At 44.7% G+C, this 27,355-nt stretch overlaps 1 protein-coding gene across 2 annotated transcripts; it reads right to left on the bottom strand.

The window, feature by feature from the left end:
- Positions 1 to 793: 793 nt before the first annotated feature.
- On the bottom strand, positions 794 to 27,355 carry EPHX1 (epoxide hydrolase 1). Of its 2 annotated transcripts, XM_063391132.1 has the most exons (10): positions 26,960 to 27,355; positions 26,615 to 26,812; positions 12,906 to 13,090; positions 11,324 to 11,504; positions 8,915 to 9,142; positions 7,960 to 8,089; positions 7,112 to 7,326; positions 4,969 to 5,077; positions 4,145 to 4,270; positions 794 to 2,662 (listed from the first exon to the last, which is right to left on the bottom strand). In XM_063391132.1, the coding sequence occupies exons 3-10, from the start codon at positions 13,083 to 13,085 to the stop codon at positions 2,437 to 2,439; spliced, it is 1,395 nt and encodes a 464-aa protein (XP_063247202.1). In that variant the 5' UTR covers positions 13,086 to 13,090; positions 26,615 to 26,812; positions 26,960 to 27,355; the 3' UTR covers positions 794 to 2,436. The 2 variants fall into 2 exon arrangements, with proteins under 2 accessions (XP_063247202.1, XP_063247201.1); XM_063391131.1 differs by lacking the exon at positions 26,615 to 26,812 and having other exon boundaries at positions 797 to 2,662; positions 26,960 to 27,354.

The raw sequence follows: 27,355 nt of genomic DNA, 5'->3' as shown, positions 1-27,355 counted from the left end.
TTGCTAACAGAAATGTTAAAACTATTTCTGGTTATCTGTACCAAATAATTGTCTGTAGCCAGTACCAGAGAGTCTCAGAAGTGAATCTGGATTCACTCAAGGTGCTTGTCAAGTCCAGATCTCAGGCTCCTGGGAGAGCTGCTCACTACAGGATGAGATGCAGATGCTGCCACTGGCTCACAGACACTTCATTACTGTTAAACCTTGCACTAGAGGTGGTGGCTGGGCTGTGTTTTGCTAAAACCAGAGGGTTATTTTGAAAAGGGAAGAGGAACTGAGGGCAGGTTTTACAGCTGCTGTATAGATAATTTCATACTTTTTCACTTTGCCATAGTATTTCACTGCATTTTTATCTAACTGTAGGTAAGTAGGTGATGAGCAACAGCTGCTGATAGCTGTGGGCTTAAGGTTTGAGAAGTGTGACACCAAAACTCAGAACAAAAACTCTGCTATATATCAGGTGTTTAATTATAATTTTTAAGCTCCTACAATCTAGACCTTTTAGGTCCAGATTTGTGTCTCTTTCAGACTGTAGCTTATCAAACCCTAAAGGGCACTTACCTGGTGTGCAGAGCAGGGTAGGACAGACTTGTGCAAGAGGGTGTGTAGTGGTGCTTGTAGCAGCTGTTCTTGTCAGAGGTAAGCCAATTCCTCCTGAATAAGGAACTCTCTTTCACTGGAAAGCTCCTGAAACAAATTTGGGGAGAGTCTTCTCCACAGACAGTCTATTTCAAAGGAAATGATTCTGTGTTTTCCTCCTCACTGTTCAAAACAGACTGGCCTGCATCACACAACATTTTGCAAATGTGAACACAGATTTTGACTGAATGAAAGCATTTACAAGTAAACATGGAATTAGTGCTCACTACTATTGTGGAAGCAGGCACCTGTCTTAAAGAACTCAAGAACAGCTTGAGGATCAAATCTAGTAGGGAGACCTGAGAGCCCCTCTGCCTTACTCTACTGGCACCCAGGTGCAGCAGGCAGAGGAAGGGCAGCAAGAGGTCTCATCTCTGCTCAGAAAATTGATCCAGGCTGCTCCACAGCCCATCTGCCCTAATGATTTTCTGTCAGGGTTGGTGGTGACTGTCAGCACTAGGATTTGAATGGGCCCAGCAGGAGAGTCCTCTTGCCTCCTGTGAAATGAGCATATCACATAGTTTGAGTCTAAAGCCTTGTGGCATGGAGCAGGGATCTGCTGAGCTTCTGATCTTAGCTTCCATTTCAATTAATATTGTGAAATAATACTAATCCATGCAAGTGTTATTGATAGATTGTATTTCCCTGTGCTTTCAGAAGTGGAGAAGGACATCAGAAGTGACTGGAGAACAAAACCACACTGAAATCAGTCATCTGGAGATGGTTTGAAGCTCTTTGAAGCTCAGCTGCAAACACTAGGGACAGGAGCTGGTAAAGCCATACAGCCCTTCAATTTTCTTTGAGCAGTTTGCTTTCAATCTGACCTTTGTGAGAGAAGCAGTACAGAACTGATAGGTTCTGAACTGATGTTTCTCTTAACTGGTACCAAGCAAAATCTCAGTTGTTACAAGAATCACACAGGAGTTATTCAAAAATTTAATGCACTTTTCCTTTTAATTTTGAATTGATCAGGTTTTTATTCTTTATAAGAGGTATTTGCAACATCCTGCCAAAGCAGTGCAAAGCCACAGTGTGTTGAGCCTACCTAGGGCTATGATTTAAGAGTACAAATTCAGTGCAGAGGTAGCTGGGGCTGTAGTTACTCCTATCCAGCCCCTCCTCCTGCACTGAGCTACAGGCACCTGTGTGTTTCAGCTGCTCCTCACATATCCCAGGAGCCTGGCACAGGGCAGTCCAGCTTCTTCACAGCCAGGAAGCTGCTTTACAGCCCAGGCTGGAAGAGACAGGCAGCCAGCAGAAGGCAGTTTAGAGATTCTGTGGATCAGTGCTGATTTATGCACTCATGCAAGTTAAGTCCTGCCAGGCTGCTCCCCACTCTTTATGTGAGGAACTTCATACCCACAGCAACTCAAATTTTACTGCTGCCATGAAAAAAAAAAAAAAAAGCCATTCATAACAATTAAACTGTTACTAGGTATGTTAGTAGCTGTGATGTCTACTTTTCAATCTCAAAGCAAGAGTCAAGAATACTACAGAATATGTTTTAGAAGACACCCAGATACTCCTCATGCTATTTTCTTAGCCTAGCTGAATTAAAAAAAAAAAAAAAAAAAAAAAAAAAAAAAAAAAAAAAAAAAAAAAAAAAAAAAAAAAAAGCCCAACCCAAAATCCATTGGTCCCCATGGCAGTATCTCATGGAGATACACTGCATTTTTCTTTGTGTCCTTGCTCACATCTGGTCAACAGTAAGATCTAATTCCAGGGATTACAGTAAACTCAGTAAGCCCTGTACATGTGCTAAGCTAAAAGTAATTACCCTGCTGTTTCTTAGGGAAGTTATTCCCCTTTCTTTTTCCAGAGCTGCTCTTTCTCTACTTTGTCAACAAATTGCAGAATATCTTTAGCAAGAAGTTCAGGTTCCTCGAAAGCTGCGAAATGGCCACCTCGAGGCATGAGGTGGAAGGAGATGATGTTGGTGTATTTCTTCTTGGCCCAAGCCTGAGGTGTGTGCAGGATTTCATTAGGGAAGGAGGCAATGCCAGTGGGTACCTGTACTGTGAGCCTGAGAGAGGAGAGAGAATCACTGTAATCTTCCAAACACTTAAATCTGCAACAAATCAAAAATCCCAAGGAAATGTTCCTAAACAGTTTGGCACACTCTTGTTAGGCATTAAAAATTTGACTTCCAGATCCTAAAACTGAAGACAACAGTCTAATTCCTGAGGAAAAAACCTCATTGTTGTTTTTGGGGCTTTTTGCAATGATTTAAGGCAATTTTGCAAGGAACCCAGGGCATGAGGCTCAGAAGCATGGAAATGGAGAGGAGAGCCCTAGGAGCTGGTGGGCAGCAAATTTCCTCTTGCTGCACACAGGGCTCAATTTGAGGGGCAAGCACACAATTTCATAAGAACTGGAGAGAGATTTACAGAGAAAAAAGCCACTCAAATATGCTAAGCCTGGCAGGACAACTGGCGGGTAGGTAGGAGAGGAATTATTTCATAGGGGGAGAGAAGAGAGGAGTACTAATGATCTAGACTAGTTCAGAGGCAACATTTCTACATGTGAGACTATACCTTGTAAAATAGCTCTTGCTTTTAACTGGCACAAATGCACATTACCAAACATTCTGCACATTAGGAAGTGTAAGGAAGCAATGGGATTTGAGGGGTATGAATGATCTGTGTTTGTTGTAAGAGCCATGTTTTCTAGGTTTAAATATCCCATACACATAAGCTGCATTGTCAGAAGTGATAGACTTTAAAATGTAGATACAAAAAGTGTTGGGCACATAGCCGTTGGAAGCCTGAGGTCGGAATTTGACACAAGACTCTGGGAACTCTGTCCTCTAGGCACACAGAAGTTCACACAGCTCATCTCATGCACGCAGAACCAGAGCAAGGTACTGCCCACAGCATAGCCACAACAGCTTCAGGAACTGAGTCAGCTTCCTGGGAGCATCATTTCACAGCTAAATAAATACCATGGCACTGAGCTGTGGTTGCAAATACCTCTGGGCAGGTTTAAGCCTTCCCTCATACTCAAGCTGACACAAGTACATGCAACCAAGCTGCTGTGTGAAGAGTCTGGGCAGCAGCAGCAGGCACATCAGTCTCACTGACTCCTGCATGATGCAGTTGGGCAGCAGGCTGAAGTTGCTTCCAAAGGAAGGACTTAAGCCTTTTGCAGAAACAGGTAAACTGTGTCCAGAAAAGTACTAAAACTACAACCAACTAAACTAAACTGACTGCGTGACTCAGCCACAGGCTGATTTAGGAGCTGAAGTGAAATCAGGAAGTAGATGGCTACACCATGAATGGCAGACCCTCAAGGAGTGCCTCCAGTCAGATCTCCTCACCCATGGCTCAGGACTGCTACCTAAGCACCGTGTTTTCCCAGCACAGCACAGTACATCAACTACCTGCTCTGTCTTGCAGAGGAATACTGTGATACATCAGTGCTTTTCCTCAGCATTCAGAGATCTACAGGGCATGCAACTATAAAATTCTACAGGGCAAAATATTTAAAGAGAAGAAGCCACACTTACTTTTCATGTTTCTGTGTGCCTATCCCTTTCTGCAAATTTTCTTTGTAGAAACGCATGGAGGAGACGATGCAGCCTGACACCCAGTAGATCATGATATTGGTGAGCAGATCATCCAGGCTGAACTTCCTGAAGAGGAAAGGCCAAGAGATTGCTTAATTAGAACTGATTTGCATCACTTTAGCAAGGACTTTGGTTTGGTTGTAAGGAGGAAAAAAACTATATAGGAAAAAAATACCGTTAAGGGTGGAGAGGTGATGTTATTACACCCCCTCTGTCTGCCAGTGACCAATTAAGGATGCTAAAGACTTTCAGACACAAACTGGGAAGTTATATTTAAACTCCTACATGGAAGGCAGATTCCAACAAGCACCTTATGCTCCAGCATGGCTGTCTCTCCTGTCCACAGACTGGAAGGGTGGGAGCAGAACAGCACATGCAACAGCTTGTGCCATTTATTAATGATAATCTGAAATGCTACCGTGAGCCTTCAACAGAGCCCTCACACACCAACATGTGCTGTAAACAGTGCATGTTTCATATAAAATTATTAGCTGTATGCAGTGCAAACATTCCATGCAAATCTGCTGCCACTGGGCCTTTCCACAGCATGCCCCCTCTCTCCATTCCTGCCAGGTAGTTCTCAAAGGGTTCAGCTCAAAGTTCTCAGCTCTGATTTCTGCTGCACACTAAACATAATCCTTTATTAGCAAATGGTGGGTAGATGACAGTCAATCCAGAGCAAATTCACAGAGAGTTGTTACCTCTTCAGCTGTGACTCTGGGCTTAGTCACCTCATCCAAAATGGCAGCAGAGAAAGGGCCTACCTCTCTAGTCCTCCATCCTCTAGATTCTGGAATTCCATATCAGTCCACGAAGAAAACTTCTCCAAGATGTATGCAGCCAGTCCCACAGGAGAGTCATTCAAACCACAGCCTGTAAAGGAGGAGGAAAATTGAACTATAACTGATATTCAACTACAGAACTCAGAGTGTTAGAGAAGGTGCCTGTTATAATGCAGGGGATGTAACTTTACGAAGCTGTTCCATCAGCTGCTTTCTTAAATAAATAAAATAGTACAATGAATTGGAGCCATTTAATGCCAAATCATAAACTGAAAGTATCTGCAAATGAGCAGGCTCCACATTAGCTCACACTGAACATTTTTTGAACTGATGTAACAGTATTGGATTTCTGCTGGCTTTTCTTTTTTTCTGGTAAGCTAATAAGATTAAGCTCTGTGTGCCAAGGAGGGTTTGCTTCCATTAATCTGGAAGTTGTCATGTATTAAACAGCATTACAGAGCCAAACCTCACATGCCTACACATGACCAGGAGGATTTGCAGCATTATCTAACAGCAAAAACATTTTAAGGATTATTAGAAAGTCATTAAGGAACAGCAAGGCTCTACTAAATGGTCCATCTTCTGAATTAGCAATAGCAAACTGCCTTCATGCAGAACAAGCCTTCATATAGATTTTACAGTTTGCTTTCTTTGGATGTAAAGAACGCACCTGCACTTGGAACTTTGATCACACATCCTAGTGCTGTGAAATACAGAGACCATAAACTGTCCCAGCTTCTCAGTAAAACATGAGAAAAAGCTGTTCCCAAGGAATAGCAATGTATTTGAAGTTCCTCCCATCCAACCCAGCCTTCCAGGAAGGCGCCTAACACTGCAGCTGGCACAATTTCATCAGTAATTGCTATTTCAACATGACAGTGGAATTTCAATTATTAAGCAACTACTTTTGATAACTGAAATAGCAAGTGTTTGAAAAAGTTCTGTTGAGCACTTTCCAGATGTGCTGGACATGACAAGCAATAGCCTGTTCTCATCTACTCACTGTGAGTAGAGTGTATCTGTTTACATAGAGAAAAACTGACACTGGTCCTCAGAGCACTTGGAATGCAGGCATTCCTGTCAGAAATGGCTTCAGAGTGTTTCTCTCCTTTCAGGAACCTGCCACTGCCCTGCTCCTCTCTTCTTTGTCCTTTGGAGAACTGCAGAACTGCTCCAGCTCCCAAAGCATGACCTGGCTGCTGGTTCACAGTCTGCTCTGACAGACCACACTTGACTGATAAGGACAAGAATTAGCCAGAATTCTGATTGAGAAGGAGCATGGCTTAGGAATCTTTCACACAGCAGCTTCCCTCTTTCCTCAAGCACGAAAGACTGACAATTTTTACAAACCAAAACTCAACTTAAGCAAAATTATTTTAAATCCATACAATTATCCTTTGCCTACACATTTTAAGCACATACCTGCCTCTGTAGGTAAGCTTATGGAAAACCATTAAGAAATATTTCCCTTAGCTATGTTTTTAATGAAATCCATCAGTGAATTGCTGCTGCACCAAACTATAATGTAGTCAGTACTCTTGACTCAGTTGTCCAATTCAGTCACAAAAGAAGTTTCTAAAATAGAAACACTTAATACTCAGATACATAAAGTGGTTAAACCGTCTGAGTGACTAGCTCATCTAGAAAGAACATTCATAGCTACCATTTTTTTTTCCTTGAAAGTCTGCAAGTGATTCAGGACAATGAGTAAAAGTGAAATTTGGTTTTATTTCTCAGGTATAACTTATTGCTATAATAAATAAGCTACATTGTGTGCTGAGACAGCCAAAAGCTTCTTGTAGTTTACATTATTTGAATGTGATCCATTCTCTGAGAAGAAATTATCTTTAGCTCTCAGCAGAGCTGCATTTGAAATGGTATTACAGTCCCCAGCGACAGCAGAAGTGGAAAAATATTGAACTATCTATTTTATTTATGAAAACTGGAAAATGAGGTCAGTGGCACTTGAAGCATGCTCAGTTTGGATGTGCAGATACACTGCAAAAAAATTATTTTCTGCATATTTAAGCGGTACATTTTGTATCTATGAAAGTACAGCTAAAGTGAAGAGACTTAAGGATTCTGAGCTCAGACAAGGTTGTGGGGTCTTTTTGGTTTGTTTTACCAACAGTATCCGGCTTTGTAGCCTGTATGTGAGCGTAGCCAGACTCAGACAAGATCCTGTAGAGGCCTTTTTTCAGGAAGGGGAACATCCTCCTGACATCTTCATCCTGGAATCCGAAGAGCCCTGGGAAGTACCGGCCCAGCAGGATGGAGAGCAGCTGAGAGAGTCCCAGCTTCGAAACTGAGACCATATTTAAATGGAGACCTTTCACATGGCTAAAGACAAAACCAGAAAAAACCCACAAGTTAACAAAAGTTCAAAGCTGTTGTATCATAGAATATTGAATCATAAAATATCCTGAGTTGGAAGGGACCCACAAGGATCATCAAAGTCCAACTCCTGGCTCTTGACAGGACAGCCCCAAAAATCACACCATGTGCCTGAGAGCATTGTCCAAATGCTTCTTGAACACTGCCAGGCTTGGTGCTGTGACCTGTAACATTGAAAATGTTACTTAAAAAAATGGACATACTTGAATTCCAGCCTGTTAATTACATCATGAACTCAGCTGCTCTTTGCAGTGTGGCTTTTCACACAAAAATGACCAGTCAAAGGGTCAACTGTCAGTAACCAGCACACACTCCAGGGCACTAAGCCACAATTCCTCCTTTTTTTTCTTTACAAGTACTTGTCCCACTCCAGACCTCAGCAAGGCCACTACAAAACTACTGCACACCTGTTTGAAAGAAAAAATATTTAATATAAACTAAGGCATGTAATTTTGGATCTTTGCTTAACACTGAGCACCAAAGAGAGAAACTACACAGTGAGGACTTGGGCAGGAACTCCCCAGAGCACAGGAAATAACTATTCACAGAGTAAAACAGCTGCACCAAGGGGGTACTCACTTGGGAGCTATCTGGGCCAGGTTGGTGCAGATGAGCCAGCCCCAGTCACCACCCTGGGTGTAGAACTCATTGAATCCCAGTCTGAGCATCAGTTCATAAAAAACAGAAGCGGCACTCACGGAATTGAAGTCTGCATTAAAAGAAAAGAACACTTTTGTTGCATGAATTCCACCCACTCTTCTGACCCTGCAGCACTGATTCTCCACATCTGGGCAATGTTCAAGTTCCTCAAAAGCTACAAGTCCATTTCTCCTTGCCTGACTCTGTGGAAGCCCTTGCTCAGCATCCAAGCATAGAGAGCAAGCAGAAACCATGAGGAGGACAAACGCCAGCCTTTGTTGCAGACCTCTCCACTGCTCTGAACACTGACCATGAAAACTGTAGCCAAGCAAACAGAGAAAAGCAAACCCAACCTTCCCCACGTCGTTCACCTGCACGTGAAATTAAATACTAAACTCAGGATCACTTTAAACACTACTTTGCTCCAATTTGTTTCAGCTTGTGTTGGTGTAACTCAGAGCAGAAGCTGAGCAAGCAGGTATTTGGTTGCAATCTGCCATGTGGACACATGAACTGCTTTGTTTCAACTCTTCCTTCTCATCTACTTGTACAGTGCTGTCAAATATGGATGCAAAACACCCAAAAGGAACAGTAATAGATCAAATTTACCCTGCCTGCTCACTCACAGACAATTCATGGATGCAATTACAACTCTTGAGTTGTCACTTCACAGCTTTTTATGGTTCTTTTTAAATTATCTACACATTGCTCCAGAAACTAGCCAGTGATGTCACCCGAAGCCACGCCCTTATCTCTCTCCTCCCACAGGACACACAGGATCTGTTTCCTCACTGGGAAAACAAGAAGTGTGTAACAGGAGTTGCTGTTCTGCTACAGAGGCTGCCTCACGCTGAGACTGGGCTTGTGGGGTTCAGTTTCTTCTCCCATGTCATACCTTTCTTGTGGGGTGCTTCTGAGAAACCATAACCAGGGATAGATGGGCAAATGACTTCAAAAATGTGCTCATTGCCGAGGCCGTGGCTTGCAGGATCCGTCAGGAGAGGGATAATTTTGTAAAACTCGTAAAATGAGCCGGGCCAACCATGAACCATTAATAGTGGCTTTGCAGCCTGGCCTTCAGGCAAGTGAGGAGGCTTTACATGAACAAAATGGATATCAATGCCTGTAAAAATAAAATCATTAATTAGCACGGCCAAATTTACCATGACACTGAAACTAATCACAGAACAGATTAAGAATAAAGCTTTTCTCCAGACCTTTTTTTGGTGAGCCTGCAAACACCCTGCACCTCTTTGGGTACATTTATCCAAGGACCCTAAAGTACTTTATAATGGGAAATTAAGCATCACAGCAGCCAAATGAGGTTGGCTATTTCTGTTTTAAAATAAATTGGCAAATTAAGACACAGAAGTGAAGCAATCTACCAATGGTAACACAGTGACTCACACGACTTACAGGCAGAGGAGACAATTACATCATTTAGTCCAAATGCCCTTAAATTTTACCCAAATGTCCCTACATGGCACAGGAGAGGCTTCAGTCAGCCAGAGATTTTTCTTCCTGAAAGGCCTACAATTGCAGCTTGAAGGCACCAAGAGATAGAGAATCCATCACAACTTGCAGCTGTTTGTTTGGGGGCATGAATCACTTTCCTCATTTTGTGCACGCCTTACTTTCCATTTGAAGGTCTGGCTTCTGTTGCCAGCCACAGACCCTAAACGCTACATAAAAGGAATTTTAAAAGCCTTCACTAAGTATTCTCTGTCTGTGGAAGCCTCCTGTAATCAGGTCACACATCTTAACTGCTGATAAACCAATCATGCTAAATTGAGGATTTTATGCTTTGCTAAAAGAGAATTAAAGTGTTCATTTTTGTAGTTCTTTCCTACCTTTTGTCCAAAGCTTTCAGTATCTCTTTAAGTGAGTAATCCAAAACAGAAACCTGTGTTCTAGTACTGGTCTCCTGGTTGTTCAGTAAAAGGTAAAATCTGCAGTGTGGTTTCCATTTTGACTCTTTCCAGCAGGAAAGCTTCACACAGATTGTACTACCTGCTTCAGGTGAGCTGCTCTTCCTCAAACTAACTCAGGGCTTTGTTTTCCAGGAAACAGGAATTTGTTCCCAGCAGAGCCTGAAAGCCTCATTTCTTGATGTATTTGAGCATATTTTACTCACATCAATTCCAGATCACCAGCAATGCCACCGTCTTTCACTGATTTGAGATTTCCCCATCCTTGACACTTCTGTGGATCTCTGTATTCTCTGAAAAGCTTTCAAGTGATGACAGAAGGTAGGAACCTGACACACAGCATGTTTGACCTTGTCTTTTCATATCTCCTCTCTGTAATCTTTCCCAACACGGAAATTTCCCTTCCCATTGCTAAACATAGTGCATTGTCCTTAGCTGCTTCTCCCTTTCTTGTCTCAGATGGTGCTTTTTTCCTCTTTTCTAAGGGAAGACTTTCTGGTTTTATCTTCTCCAGCACTAACCATAATTTAAATAAATGTTTTAAGCTCTAACCACTATATAGCACAATTTATTGTCCCAAATCCATCTAGAATATTATGGCAAACGGCACCCTTTGAAATAACACACAATTATGGGTGCAAGTAAAAACGTAACAAAATACTCTGTGTTAAGGTTCAATTTTGCCATCATGTGAGACAATTGCCTGCTGTGCACAACTGGACACAAGCACCACCCTAAAGCAGGCATTTCAAAAAGCCCAGTCTGACCAAGCTCCAGCAGCAGCAGACCTTGGCTTGCATGGACTCTTTGGAGAGGTGCAGTGTGCCCTGGATGAAGAGAAACCATTCCCTCCCACCTGGCAGCACACCAACCCCTGGGGAATGGCATTGTGCATTCCTAGGCCTGGGAATGCTTGCAGAGGTGCAGCAGAGCACATCTGCCCTGGCAGGCAGGGCCAGCCTGCCCAGCTGAGGAGGGCTGCCAGCCTGATGGCTTCACTGTGACAGCGGCAGCCGGGCAGCTCCATGGAGCATGAGGAGACATCTGTGGGAATTTTTGCATGACTGCACGTGAGGCAGGGAACATGTGTACATCTTAAGATCCACTTCTGCCTCCAAACACCCGTACTTGGCTCCTGTTAACACCAGCTGACAGCCCGCTCATGCACAGGGAATTCCATTTGTCATTCCTTGTCCTAAAGGCTGCAGCTACAGTGAAGGAGTTCCCTGCTCCTTCGGCAGTGATGCCAATGATCCAGACCATGGCAGCCAGGGAGGGAGGGCCCTGTGACACAACCAGAGCCTTCTTCCCACCAAGTTCCCTTGCAGACAAATTTATCTATTGCTGTTTATATTTTAAGGGGAAAATCTACACACCTTGAATCTTTGTTTTGAATTGTGGGTACTTGTTGAGGACTTCAACTTGCTTCTTCCAATTGAACTGGTTTTTCCAGTAGGACACAACCTTCCTGAGATGCACCAAGTTAGTTCCATACTGGAAGCAGCTGTTCTCCAGTGGCTCAGTGAATCGAGCCTGGTCAAGTCTCCTAAATAAATCCTAGAGGGAAAAAGAAAGAACAGACATTAAAAGCACTTGTGTCTGCTGTCTTGGGCTGTGTATAGTTCCTACTTATTCCCACGTGAAACATGAACAATGGAAATAACATCTCTAAACAGACACCTGTGCCTTTTGCTGATGCTCCATCAGCTGTTCCTGTTCTTTTCCTCCTCCAGATGGCCTCCTTCCTCTTCCATTCCCAGCTGTTCTCAGCCTTTGTTCTGCAGGCTGCCCAACCTGTCTGCCAGGCTGAGAACCACGCAGGGCAAGATGCTCTGCTGGCACTGCTGTGGCCTCAAAGGGTGAGTCTTGCTGCCTTTCCTCACAGTCAGTGCATGGATCTGGTCCAAACCTTTTGCTTGCCTTCCCAAACCCAGGGGTGGGAGGTCTTCATCAAGAAACACTCAGAAGGATTTTGCATAGACAGAAAGTTGGTGAAACTAGACTGAAATTAAAGTTTGGCAATCTGGAATAACAATGACAGTCACCTTCCCACTGCCCTTCAGGGGTACAGGGGATGCTGGTGATACTGCAAGATCACTCCAGAATCACTGAGCAGGGAAGGACAGAGAAGAGCCCCTTCCTACTGCCAACAGAACCACAGAGTAGCTGAAAGGCAGGTCTGGAAATCTAATCCTGCTCAATCATTTTAAAGTTAGAAATTATCCATCTTAGTGTCTGCAGTGTAAGGGGAAAATATAATGGAGACCAGTGTCCCTTTGTAATACTAGGATGGGCAAGCAAAGTGTTAAAAAACCCAGGCCTTGCTGAGAAATTAGGAATCTATTATAAATTAATAACATGAGCAATCCCATGAGTATTGTCTGAACCATGACTCCACAAAGATCTATGAAATCGTTCAATCCCTGGCTTAAACACACACAATCAAAATCTTTCTATCCAACAAATTCTGCAACGTATGTGTTTACTGTAATTACCACAGTAATTTAGTGTTGACCAAAGTAGACTATTAATTACAGAAGAATCAGCATCCAACACAGCTGCAAACATAAAGCAGTCAAGAAAATGAGGTATTTGTAATTGCTTTGGAAAGAAAGGGGGGGAAAAAAAGACATTGTTCTTATTCTGGTCTACACAAACTGAGGAAAATGCACAAACAGAAAAACAGAGTTGAGTAATCTGTAATATGATTTTTATGTTTATTAGGCTTTGCAGAGTAGGTTTATTTACCAGCAACCATGCAAGAGCCAGCTGAGAACAAAATTATACAGTGGGATCTGCCTATTCATACCTATCTTCTGAAGTACTGAAAAATCCCTTCCCCCAAGACCTGGACACCACTGGCACTCTGTTGGTTCAATTTAAAAATTACCTCCAAACACGTTCTGCATCTGTTTGGCCATTTCTTCCTTCCCTCCCCCAGCACAGAGATTTGCTTACACTCAGCTCTTCCTCTGTGGTCTCCACCTTGAATGGCCGAATACTTGAGTCCTCTGTAGTCGCTGGCTTTTGGCCCCTGCCCCACCACCCATCCTTGAAGGGCAGTGTCTCTTCCTTCTTCTTGGAAAATAGGAAGTAGATGAGGACTGTCCCCAGGACCAGTAACACCTCGAGCAGCATAATGCCTGCAAGAGAAGAACAGAACTCTGGTGAGCACAATCAGCCCAGAGACACACATTGTTTGTGAAGACTTTTCCCTTTTTAGACAGGATTCCAGCTACAGGATGTTCTGGCACTCACATGATATCGACACTTCTGTGGAATTTCTGAAATAGAATGTTTTAACCTACTCAGATGAGGAAGAATTGTTTTAAACAAAAGACACATAATAAATACAGAAGTCAAAGCAAGTAAAGAGATCATGTGGCAATTAAATAGTCATTATAATGTAAATATAACATAAATATAACATAACTTAATAATTACAATTATGTAATTCACATTTAATGCCTTCTCTTGCTCAGAAGGTCTGGATTCCCCACAAATCCCAAGGCAGACCAACTCCTCAGCAAGGCTTACACATCTACTTCTGTGGATTTGGAGGGAAAGGAAAACAAGACACATATACAGAATAAAAAGTGAACAGCATGAGGGCAGCCCCTTTTACCTCCCAGTCAGCCAGGAAGTGGAGCAGGGATATATTTGCACAACCTTTGAACAGCAGTGCAAAGGGTAGTCAGACCTTCCCTTTTCTTCTCCCTGTGAACTGTTTTAAAGAGAAAAAAGTCCATGCTCTAAAATGTGATCACATTCCCAAGTGACAAAATTCTGTCAAGGTGCAGAACAACCTGATTTCACATCACATCTGCATAACCCAGCTGCAGGGCTGCTGTGCTTCAGTCAAACAGAATAACCCAACAAAAAAAAAACCCAAAAAAACCAAATCCATTTTGAATATATTTGGACTGTTTTGTGCTGCAAGTAGAAAAAACACTTAGACTTGTCTTTAATAATTAATGTTTTCAAGCATGCCTGTAAGTGTAAGTAAGAAACGTCTGTAAGGTGGTTTGGGGAACAGTACTGTCATCATTTTAATGCATAATTTTAAAGAATGTCGTGCTTCAAACACTCCTTTGCTGGGGAAATGCTAAGACATCAAGTATTTCAAAACTTCTGTAGGGCAAGGATTGTTTATGACCCAGAACATCTTCATTCTCTCTAGAGCCAGAAGGTTTTGTTGGTTTTGCTGCTGCAGAGTAATTTGATGCTCTGGAATGGCTCAGAGAGTCATCAGAATGCACCAAATTTACTCCTGGATCAAAACAGGAATTTTAACACAAGTTAACAGGAATTCATAGGATTAGAGCAGGAATGAAACTGAATTGAATCATTTAAGTTCCTTTATGTGACAGAACATGTTTTAGTCAATTTATTAAGCTTAATTTTCTAATATCTGAGAATAAATAAATAAATCAATCAAGACAAGCACCCATTAAAACATTTGTACAGAAGCTAGGCATTGTGCAGACTGAACAAGCTACCAAAAAAAAGTATATTTATAAATAATCTATTTTTCACACATGCATGTGCTACAGCCTCAAAAGTGCCTGAATCCTCAGAGGCTGGAGCTATTGGGAATGATAGGCACTGGAAACACTTGATTTGTTTATTTGTTTCACTGCTTGTTTTTCTTCACAATGTTACCTGGAGCGCAGGGCAACACTCTTTTCCCACCTTTACAACACCCAGGCCGTAACTTAGCCCAGAATTAAAAAGTTTATCCAATTTCAGCTTGCCTCAGCACACAAACCAGTGCTGTTTAGGAGCACCCTGAGCACAATTAAATTTTACTGCAAGGCAGAACTGGAGGGGCTTCTAGAAACCTCAGAGCACTTTACATAGAAAAGATACCTACCACAGCATTTTATAACATTTCTACTCCTAAGCCTTCATGGAGAAAAACAGCAACTTCCCTGAAATCACAACACAACTCGGGCCATGTCTGGACCAGAAAGGCTCACCACCATAACTGTGTAAACACCACACAGAAAAATCCAAACTCTTGGCCAACTCCAACCTGTTTACAAAGCCCCCCGACAAACAGAAGCGCTGCTGTCAGCGCCAGCCCCGTTGTTCAGGCTGGGCTGCCTCCAAAATCAGAGCTCCCTTTCTCCTGGCTCTGCTGCATCAGCACCACGGCCCCTGCCAGCACAGTGGCAGAGGCACAGCACCCAACACCGAGCTGTCCTGCCCAGGAGCAGAACCTCAGCCAGAAAGCCTCGTGTCCTAAGGCACTGGAGTGCCCAGAGCTACAGAACCATTTCTGCTCCCCCCAGCTGCTCTCAAGGACACTTGAGAAAGCAGAATTCTTGCAGCAGAAGACCTGGGGAGGGGTTGTGTGCAAATGTGTGTATTTTGCATTTGCCCTGGACCGCTTGTGGAAAGAATTCACTGTGTGAACAGACACCCATTTTTGCAGTGAATTCCAGACAGGGTTGAGGATGAGCTTGTTTACAGTCCAGCAGTAAGTGCCAAAATCAGCTTCAGGTCTCACAAGAATCCTGTCTTCTAGTACAGATAGTTGGGGCTTGATGCAGCTGGTGACAAACTGATTTGCATGAGATGTCATCCTGACCTGGAAGAAGCCGTCTCTGATAGTGGTTGGATTATTTTTTGCAAACAGAGAGACTCTTTGTATCCAATCTCTCCCAGTTCCCTTGAAAGTGCCTGTAAAATTCCTGATTATAATGAACACGGGGCCCAGAGCTCCAACTGTGTCACATTTTTCTGTGAGAGCCCAGGAAGGGAAGGACCGTGTGCGTCAGCAGCATTTTAACTTGCACCAGTTCACTCCAGGGAATTGTTCTGTGAGGGATGCGCTGCTGGGATGCAGCGTGTTCCTACCAACAGCTCCAGCCCGGGCCCAGAGGAGGCCATGCAGACCAGTGATTTCCCAAGCTCACTATTCAAGCTGCTTCTCTGGAACTCTTGAGTGTTGTTTGAGCAGCACAAAGCAGCCTCAGTTGTGAGGCATCTACACCAGAATTTCCTCCGCTAATCACTGCTGAGATCTGTGGTGAAATGGAAGTTATCAGCTCCCCAACACTTGTTCCATGATGCAGCAATACAGCACCATGAATGTGGAAGGACAAACAGGTACAATATCACTTTTCTACCCTCAGTTTTCAGAGATGTCAACAACAAAGTGCTGGTGGTTTTATTGTCTGAAGTCTCCTGATGCAACCACACTGGCATGTGTCCTCTATAAACGAGTGCTTCAAAGGGAGCTCATGTTTTGGTTTGGCTTTTTCCTCTTTTTATGTGACCAAAGGCAAGACCTTAGAAGGAAATATTTCCATTTATTCCATGATCCTTAGGCTCCAAGACTTTGCTGTACCCCAGGGTGGATATTGCTTAGACAACACTTAAATACCTCAGACAGTACTCTTATCCTAAAGAGTTCAAGGAGGAATGCTTTTGATTTGCTGCTTTAAAAACATGTTTTGAGAGAAAAATATTGAAATGCAATGGGCCCAGTAAACAGCCCAAAACCAAGCTCCTCTTGAAGAAGGCCAAGCACATCTCAGAAACACATTTGCAAGAAAACCCCCAAACGTCCTTACAGTGTCTCACAGCTCCCTGTTAGAAACACTCCTGGTTTTCAGGACCTTTTTGCATTTGGGTTTGTCCTCTGTCAGTGCATTAACATCAGAGCTAAGGGGTCCACAGGAATAGAGCAATTATTATTTACATCAAAGCTATGTCCTGGCTCTTGCTTTGTCTTCATCAACACACAGGAAGAGATGCCCCAGAGAACAGGGCTCTTTATTTTCAGAGAGGTCATCTATGAAACAGCTTAATGGTAAAATCTCCCTCTCCTCCTATGAGTAACCACCCATCTTAGCCTTGCAGCATCAGAATCCACCTGAAACTTGTTTTTGGAGAAACAAGCAACTGTGCAGGCCTTCAGCTTAATGCTGGAAACACATTCTTGTCCAAACAACCCAGCTGCAATGAATGATATGCAACACCCACAGCTTTGAGGGTGTCACCAAACCCTGCCAGGGCCAAACTGCTGCTGCATGGCTGAGGCAAGAGCTGTGAGACTCTGCTGCTTTCAGACACACGCCACAGTTAATCATGGCTTAGGGTTAATAACATTCTCTCTCTGAGACTGGCTTACCAGCACACTGCGAGGGAGCTCAGAGCACTTGGCGCACTCTGAGAGATACAAGGTTTATTGATTAATAATTACCCTGCAGGAGACATAACAGCTCAATTTAGAAGTGATTTTTCTGTTTATTTTTGTTCTCTTACATAAAGTCCCACATCAGGCTTTACCAAGAAGGCACCTCTCTGCTGCAGCACCTTTGTTTACACAAAGATGTCTGTTTGCCCAAAGAGCAGCAATTGCAAGTTACTCTTCCCAAGAGACCTGAAGGAAAAACAACCCCACTGAAGGACTTCAAAAACTCATGGAACCTGTAACAGGGTTCCTGAGCACTGCCTCAGCCTAAAAGGGACTAAGACATGACACAGTCCCCACACTTCACCCTCAGTCTATGTCCTACCATCTCCAGGCATCGCATTTTTGCCATCATGTGGCACCAGAAACAGACAGAAAACCATCAAATCACTCGTAAAAGAAAATCTTCCAATTGCTGTAGTTTATGGAGCATTATGACAAGCTTGAAAATAGCTTAGCAACGCAGAAATTGCTTTGCCTACAAGTGATAACATCTCCCAGGTGAGCATGAAACGATACATTAACATTGTAGGGGAGGAGGAGAGGCAGGCACCGGGTGAAATAAAGCATCCTACGCAGGAAAGCAAATCAAAGACAGGAAACACAAATCCAGCAGAGTTTCTGGCTTGTCTCGATAAGAAATTTAGCATTTACATTTTTTATTGCCACAGGGAGGTGGCACACAATGCTATCTCCAAAACAGCAGGAAGAGATGATATCATCCTATTTTACGATTTTTTTTCTAGTTCCCGATCAGAAATTAGCCAGTACAGAAGGAACTTAATTAGAAGGGTCCAAGCAAGGAGTGAGGTCACGTCCCCAAAGCAGTGAAACCACACTCTCTCAGGCCTCCCCCAGGAGTGGGGCATGCTGCTCCCAGGACAGGGCTGGGGGTACCCTGCTGAGGAGCACCCACCCCTATGGCACTGAGACACTGCTCCCGTGCAGCTCCTCACCTGCTTTGGCCCTTGGACAACAGGAACAAGCAACAGGGCCAGCTCAGGCTCTGGGGGTGCCCCTGTGCATCACCCAGAACCTGCACCTACTGCACTTATCCTTCGAGGCACATTATTCCATGGGAGTGGTTGAACACCTCACACAACACATTCCCACCTCATTTTCCCTACAATTACAATCCGGTGTTAACTCTCCAGTACTACACTGAAAGCCCACAGGCACTGAGACCCAAGCCTAGCTAAGCATAAAAGAAAAGTAAGTATGGGACTAAGTTCACTGCTATCCACTTTGCCTCACCCAGGGGCAGCATATTCATGTAACCACTGGCTAGTCAAAGCTCATATCCCAATCATTATTTAAAATACTGCATACCACTCTCTCAAGAGGAAGAAACTCAATTTACAAGAACTCATATTTAAGCAACATTACTTGCTCTTTCAAAGCCATGCCCCACACATTCTTCCATGCTGCTTAAAAACACGATTTGTTTATCTCGATTTTCCTTGTTTGGCTTTTATTATGGTTGAACAAATCCACCCCCTTTCAAGAGTTTAAAAAATGCCTTTGGGCTACATAAACTCAAACTGACAGAATCCAGCTTGGGATCTGTGTGATGCCCATTATTGTGATCTAATGACTGGGTGCATGATTCAGGAGAAAGGAAATGCACTCTCCATCTGCAATAATTTCTGTTTAAGATTCTGCAGACAGAAAAGCCATGAAAGGATTCTTAAATCAGCACTGTTCAGTCACGATAATTAAGGGTGAAAGAACTGTTCAAACTACCGTAATAATGCATTAAGGTTAGATCATGCAAAGATTTTATCTTATTTATCCTTATCCAGCCTATACTCTATTTAATGACCCGCAGACCCAGCAAGAACAGGGTTTTTGTACAGGTGCAGAGAAGTGACGATAGCCTGGCATACAATGGAGGGTGAACACAGCTGAAAGCTCTCAAATCCCATCTTCCTGTAAAAAGAGGGAAGGATGCCATGCCAGTAACAGGTGTTTTCAAATAGTTCTTAGCCACTATCCAGCCAACTAAATGACACAGTCCAACAGAATCCAAACAACATCTTGAGTTTTACTTCAACATTTCATTCCTAGCATCTGAAAAGAAATTATGAACAGCACATGGTTCTGTTTTGCCTTCCACTAGAATTACTAGCAATAATAAGGTTCACCTCCTCATCCTATGCCAGCATCTGCATTTTACAGAGGAGGTGGAAATGAACCAGAAGAGTGAGATATTACAGATAAGGAAATGAGATTGAGGTAATTGTCCCTCAGGCCTTAAGGCAAATTTGGGCTCTATTTTTAGCTTCACTAAACCCTCCAGTAATGATGAGTAAAAGGTTACCCTCCTTCCCTGCCATGCTGTTACTGCCAATGTTTTGCTCACCCTGATCTCCAGATAAGATTTGTTTTCATCCCAAACTGCTTGGTGGTACAGCACAGCATGTCCCCTTCTGTTTACTGCAGGATCTTCCATTAGTCTAAGTCTCCTAAGATTCTTCCATGGAATCAGAGAGGGAAAGATCTTTTCAGCTGGCAGATTCACAAGCTTACAGTATTAGCACTGTTAGAAAACTGTGTTACTGAAACCTTTAATTATTAAAACATGCAGAACTGATGTATATGTGGTGCTTTAGAGGAGAAAAATAAAAGAGTGCAAGCAGTTTGAGTTATGTAAGAACAAAGTACATGACAACTCTTCCATTAGAAGAAGGTGTGGAGATAGGAATGATGAATATATAGAATGCCAGAGGAATTTTCTGGCAAACTGTGAGACAGATGAGGTGCACACTGTGAATTTAAATTAGGATCATGACTCCAAGTAGTAAGGGCAGCATGAATGCAAATGTGCTGCTTCCCCCATGATGTGACTCTCTCTAACCTCTGTGATGCCAAACTCCCTCCTTCCTCTGTGATGCAAGTTCACCTCCATCTCCTGTGATGCCAGACTTACTCTTACCTTCAGGATGAGACTCCTCCTCCATTGGTGAAGATTTCCTGCTTTTTCCTATGACATCAGACTATTTCTTTTCTCTGTGATGTCAGACTTTCTCTAATCTCTATGACAATTTCTTCCCTTCTCAGTGATGCCCAACTCCCTCCCTCCTATAGGACACCACATTCCCTCTTACCTATATGATGTCCAACTCTATCATAACTCTGTGGTGTCAGATCCTTCTCTTCATTCCTCAATGATGATGCTCTTTTCTTCCTTCCTGATGCCAGACTCACTCTCACCCCTGTGCAACACTCCTTCCTCTGTGATGTCAGATTCCCTCTCACCTCTGAGATGACAGACTCCTTCCTTGTCCTTTCTCTGTGTGTGATGCCACTCTCCCTCTTACCTCTGAGATGTCCAAATCCATCATACCTCTGTGATGCCAGACTCCTTCCTTCCTCATTGATGCCTGACTCCTTTCTTCATGGTGCCAGACTCTCTCCTTCCTCAGTGTGAGATGATCTCTCTCTCTATTCTCTGTGAAGTCCAACTTTTCCACATTTCCTCCTTTTTCTATGATGCCACCATTCCTCGTTCTTCAATGATGTCCAACTCCCTCTTACCTCTATGATGACACTCCTTACTTCATCTATGATTTCAGATTTCCTTCTTTTTCTAGGACACCAGACTCCCTGGCCACAAAACCTGAATACTCCAAGTATAATGCAAGAAATGTGCAAAATCATATATAAGATAATCAATTAATTTTGCCTAGAGCTGTAAGTGTAAAAGGAAAAAAGAATATTAAAGGTGACTATGGAAACAGGAAGAGTTTGAAACTTGCTATCTCTCTACGAAGACTTCACTCCCAACGAGGAAGAGAACTTTGAATGATGCCAGAGGAGGGGAACAGATGGTAGTCATCATTTTCTGTCAAATAACTGCAACACCAAAAAGGATGTGCCAGAGTAAACATGTAACAAGAACAATTCTTGCTACTTTATCCCTCTCTTAATAACAATATTTAAGTTCTGTTTGGATTCATGGCCTTGATCTAGAATAGTGCACTACCTGTACCCACCAGATCAGAGCAATGAACACTCTAGATGAGGCACCCAAGAGGGCCAGGTCCTCCAACAGAGCTTTTGAATCATTCCACATGGGTGTTTTACCTGAGAGACAGACTTGTCTTCTCTCAGACAGCTAAGCCCACCCAGGCTGCAGACAGAAAACAAACAGGGAGAGCAAGAGTTGTGTGTCTTCACTACAGAATTCACAAGATGTACAAAATTTGTCTGCTGGGTGCAATAAATGTGAGGAGAATTGTTTGAGACAAAGAAAGAACACCAAAACCCAAAAGTTTGCTGAGCCCTTTCTTGTCCCATGGATTACACCTAATAATCTTCAGCAGAGATGTTTCAAAAAGAAGCTGGAGGAATGTTAGGTAACAGCTCCCTTTTCAGAGAGGAAACCTAGCAAACAGCTCCTGTTCTTTAATCCAGCAGGATCCCTCCATAAACATGATCACAAGTAATATCTTCATTCTGGCAAACACACTACTGAAAAGAAAACTAACAAAGCATGGCTACACAATTCCCACAAAAATATTCCCAGCCCTGCCAATCAGAAAGCATTTAATCAATGACAATGTGCTTAAATGTATATAAAGAACTGATAATGCTGCTTCAAAAAACCAACCATAAACCCCAGGGTATATTCAAATCACTGTCAGCCATCCTGCCATGTCTAGCATGACCAAGATATTAAAGCAAATGCCACTTTAGAAGATGTTTTGTGCTTTACTATTTATGTAAATACCCGTTTACACACACAATTATGCTTTTAATTAAAAATAATGTGTTCAGAGGAAGAATCCAGGACTTTTTCAGCAGTAGTAGTATTCAAAAGGGAAAAAAGTATTTTCAACATTAATTACAAGCAGACCAAAGCTCTTCAGAGAGAAGCAAGATGCTCTACTTTCCAAGTGACTTTTCTTCAGGGACTTACACAGTAATTAGAGATCTATTTGCCACATTTGGAACTTGCACTTTAAAGAAGACTGCCCTGGTTCTGGGACTGTGTATGGCATGAAGAAAATACTCTTGCAGGCTCAATGCAATAGTGCACACTCTACCACAAAGGTAAGGTTTTACCTCTGCTCATCTGGCCACAGAATTTGAATACTCCAACTATAATGCAGGAAATGTGCATAGGAATATGTAAGACAATCAATTTACCTTGCCTAGAGCTATAAGTTGTATTTCACCTACCACTCCCAGCCCTGCTTTGCTACTTCTCCACTGACAAATTACTTGATAAACTATTAGTGAAGCAACAAGAATTTCTGGGAGTCTTATCATTCCAGAATTATAACCCCAAACAGTTTAATTTACCGGTTGTAATTACTCAGAACAAATTGATCCAGTAAGGAGCCTGAATTTGTTTCACAGTGCTTACAAGATTAAAACATTGTCATCTTATACTTAAAAATACTGGGTAGGTCTGAAAGTTTTGTTGAAACCCTGGATAAACAAACAGGTATGTTAGAAATGAAAAGAATGGTATCGACCTACAGAATGACCAAATCCTTACAGTGCAGTAAATCAACAGGGGGCAAAAAAGTCTTTTAAAACATCCAGTAATCCAAACCTATTTTGGGCAATTCATACAGCCAAATTGCATGTGGATTCTGGCTGCACTGGTTATTACCAACTGTGCTCCACTTCAAATTATTTACTTCAACGCTATGATCACACAAAATAACAAACTCTGGGAAAAATAACAAGCCAGAAGAGTTTAAGCAAATCACATACAAGTTTTTATATGAATTCAGACTGGAAAAGGTAGAACAAAGAGAACATTAACTTGACATTGTGCCAGGACTTCCCTGCAAAGACTTCAGCTCTGACAGAGATCTAATCCCTGTCCTTGGACAACTTCAATTGTGGATTGATTTTCAAAGCTGCTTAATTGCTTTTGGGGCCTATCTTCCATCGATTTTCATTGAGCATTAGCAATCTTTGCACTCAAGCCTCAGCTTTAGCTTACTTCAAACAGGAGTAATATCCGCTTCAGGGGAGAAGCGCAGCATCTCCAAAGAGTAATGCCAGTGAAAATATGAACCCTGCTTTTGTGGTTCTCTGAGTAACTTTGAGATATTGGCTTCTAAAGCTGATCTTATCTTGTAGGTTCACCTAAAATTACTAGGCAATTTCTCTTATTTTAGATAAAGCTAGGCTACGAAAAGAAGGGAAGAGAAAGCAACCTAACTCAATAGAGCTGGAAAATTAAGCAATGCATTTGCTAATGGTATGTTTTAACTCCTGGACTGTGGGATTGCATTTTATGGAAATGGTTTGCTCTGGCTCACCCTTGGAAAATGTATGGTTTATCCCAAGTCTGTACCTTCCCTGCAGTATCCTGTATCTGTAACCTCATTGGCTGGAGAATGTTACCGCGCCCCTTTGAACCTCTGTGATAAGAATGCCAAGGCAGAAGGCTCTGCCCCCCTCTTGCCCCTCTTCCCCTGGAGGCGTCCGGACGCTCCTCTCTCCTCTCCCCCCCTTCCCCCTCCCCCCTCCCCTTCCCCTCTCCCTCAGTGAATAAACCCTCACCTCATCAGCACCCCACCGGCGTCTGAAGTCTCTTTGCCTGCCAGCACGGGAACACCACGACCCCCAAAAGACCCCGGGGGTCTCCGGGGGGCACTCCCCGGGGACCCCCCCATAAATTTAAACAACAACAGATGACGCACCAACGTCGGGCAACGGCATCGACGACCCTGGGGCAGGATGGACCATGGTAACTCCGTTTCTGTGCCGTCTCCGGTGGAGCGGCCGTTCTGGGCCATCGCGGCCCAGGGCGGCCCCTCCCCCACCGCGCAGAGACCTCGTGAGCCACCACGCGGCCGTCCCACCACTGCCGACCAGCCCGGCGCGGGCCCGGGTCCCGGCTCTTTGGGGCCCCGGCCCGCCTCGGCGCTGCGCGGGCTGCACAGCCCCGCCGGGCAGCGCGGCCCAGGCGGCGCGGCTCCGCCACGGCGAGGCTCCGGCGTGAGCCCCGGCGCGGCGGGCCCGCCTCGGTCCGGCGGCGCGGCCCCGGCCCGCCTCGGCTCGGCGGCGCGGGCTGCGCGGCGGCGGCGCGGCCCCGGCGGCGGAGCGGCCCCGGCGGAGGAGCGGCCCCAGCCCAGCGGCCGCGGCGCGGGGCAGTCCCGGCGGAGCCAACACGTGGTCCCGGCCCCGCCGCAGCGCGCGCGGGCCCCAGCACCGGGAGAAGCCGCGCGGACAAGCAGCCCTGGACAGCAGCGAAAGGAACTCAGCCAGACGGCCATCAGAGAAGGAAAAAGCAGTCTTCAGTTGTGCCCGAGCCCCGCACCTTCCAAAACTCGGTTTTGTAAATTGTGTAACCTCCTTCCTTACCCTTACCCCCTCCTCCCCTCGCTGCTCCTTCTCCCTAACCCCCTTTCCCTTAACAAACCCCCGAGAGTTAACCCTTTCCTGCTAAACCCGGCACGGCACAGCTAACACCACGTGCTGCGCTGTGACCGCATGGCCACCATGGCCACCATGGCCACGTGCTCTCAGTCCCATCTTCCGCTTTCCAAGTCCCACAAGGTAAACGCTAAGAAACCAAACCCCAAAGCTAAAGTGAATTTCTAATACCAGTTTTGCAGCCTTGTATAATTGTTAATGCTACTTTGATTCCCTTTCCCTGTTTTTCTGCCCCTGTCCCTAGCTGTTCTGGCCAAACAGCAGGGTGTCCCAAACCCCTCCATTTCCTTCCCATCCCCATGAAGTAGTTTTTACAATTATGCCTTTCTAGTTTTGTGTGTGTAAATATTGCAGATTCCCCTGTTTTCTGTTTTAGAAGGCAGAGGCCTTTTCAGGTCACAAGCGTAGATTCAAGGGAAGCAGTTTTTGAATTGTCTTCTTGTAAGGCGCGATTCAGTAGTGTAGACTATTGAATCTGTAACGCTTTTGGGTTTATGCTGTCCTCAGTTAGTTCTGAGGGTGATTGATAACCTAAATTGGTGTCTGAGAAAGTATTTGACGGTTTTTGTAGTTTTTTTCTTTTGTTTTTCTTTTGATGACCTAAAACTGGGGGTCTTTTGTTTTAGTTGAACCAGTTGGAAAGTGAAAGGAGTGGTTTGGCTCAGATCCGTGAGTGTCGGTGACTTGCTGTTCAGGCCTTAAGGGAATTCCGTGACAGATCAATGGCAGCTTGAGTTGATTTAAATTCCTCACTGCCCCTGCCCGGCCCCAATGGGGGAACTGCAGCAGGCCACCTGGAGAATCTGAAGCCGTGTGTGGAGCCCGGGGAACTCCACGTGTTTTCCTGTCCCTAGAGTGGGAGCATAGTCAGCGCCACAGCCTAAACTGGGGGCTGTGGTGGTCTGAAAAGCCAGTTGGAAAAGACTAGACACTATTAGGCCAGTCACGCTGGAAAGGCTCAAACAAATTTGTTAACTTGTTTCAAATCTTGCAATATAAACTCACATAACCCGTCTACTGCAATTACAAGGTCAGAAAAAAGTTCACAGTATAACATAATCCTTACTGCAATTGTATTTAGTTTCATGCTGCAAAACTGTGTAATTACTGTTTCATTTTTTAAATTGTTAATTGTCATATGTCATATTTCTCTTCTCACATTTTAAAGAAAAAAAGGGTGACATGTGGGATTGCATTTTATGGAAATGGTTTGCTCTGGCTCACCCTTGGAAAATGTATGGTTTATCCCAAGTCTGTACCTTCCCTGCAGTATCCTGTATCTGTAACCTCATTGGCTGGAGAATGTTACCGCGCCCCTTTGAACCTCTGTGATAAGAATGCCAAGGCAGAAGGCTCTGCCCCCCTCTTGCCCCTCTTCCCCTGGAGGCGTCCGGACGCTCCTCTCTCCTCTCCCCCCCTTCCCCCTCCCCCCTCCCCTTCCCCTCTCCCTCAGTGAATAAACCCTCACCTCATCAGCACCCCACCGGCGTCTGAAGTCTCTTTGCCTGCCAGCACGGGAACACCACGACCCCCAAAAGACCCCGGGGGTCTCCGGGGGGCACTCCCCGGGGACCCCCCCATAAATTTAAACAACAACACTGGACAATCAAAATTCCAATTGAATTCTGACAAACTAAACCCAGCTTGAGCAGAGAGTGCATAATTTGCTTAGTCTTTGCAGATTGTTCAGTTATGCAACAAAATACGGGCATTAAACTTACAAGGTTTTCTTCTCATGCCTAAAACGCTTGTTCAGCAAAGGGAATTATGCATAAAATACTCAATCAAACCATTTTCAGGTCTGGCAAAATTATCCATGTATAAATAAAACTTCGATTTCATATCCCCATCTAGAAATAAGCAAATAAGCCAATTTACATGCCAATAGTCAAAGCCGTTTCTCTAACTAAAGAGGGGGACCTGGCCACATTCCCGAGGAACGCTAAATAAAAGTGTTGTTTCCATGAGCACTGCTAAGTCCCGCTTATCAGGGACCTGAGCCTGGAAAAGCGCCCCTGGCTCCAGCAAGCTGCTGGGAATGCCACACAAGCTCCCTTACCAGGAATGCAGATTGGGGCCTTCCTGTTCCCGAAATCAACACGAAGTCCGCAGCAGACCCGCTGCGTTATTCACACTCGAACAATTCCCTGTTAGGCATCCGCCGAGCAGCAGCTGCGGAACTTTCTACATCTCTTTACATCTCTGGCATTTACGGACCTTCGGCGCAGCGCCCGCGGGCTGGGACACACGGGATCGCCTGGAAAAGCGCCTTCCCTTACTGCACGGGAAGCTGAGGCTGCTCTCCCCGCCGGGGCCCCCTCACATCCCTCGGGGAACTTCCCGAGCACAGCAGCCCGTCCCGCCGCACCGCGCCCCATCCCGGACCGCGCCCCGCCGCTCTCACCTGCCGGGCCGGGCCGGAGCGGGCACCGCCGAACCTCCCGAGCCTCCCGAGCCTGCCGAGCCTGCCGAGCCTCCGGGGCCGCCCCCGGCCCGGCCCGGCCGTGCTCTCGCTCCGCAGCCCGCCGGGAGATGTAGTTCTGCCCGGGGCCGGGGCACAGAGCTCCGCAGCTGCCCCCGGAGCAGGGTCGCGCAGGGTTTGTCCCCGCAGGGTTTGTCCCCGCAGGGTTTGTCCCCGTAGGGTTTGTCCCCGCAGGGTCTGTCCCCGCAGGGTTTGTCCCCGCAGGATTTGTCCCCGCAGCCCTGCACAGCCGCCGGGGCTCCCGGAGCGCCCCGGGCTGCCCACGCCGAGTCCCGGCTGCCCCGGCTGGGCTGGGCACGGCCCGGCAGCCGCTGCGGT

This window comes from Prinia subflava, chromosome 2, assembly GCF_021018805.1.
Source record: "Prinia subflava isolate CZ2003 ecotype Zambia chromosome 2, Cam_Psub_1.2, whole genome shotgun sequence".
In the NCBI taxonomy this organism is placed as follows: Eukaryota; Metazoa; Chordata; class Aves; order Passeriformes; family Cisticolidae; genus Prinia; species Prinia subflava.
The sequence above is the reverse complement of the archived record's forward strand: the minus strand, read 5'-3'. Positions and strand labels throughout refer to the sequence as shown.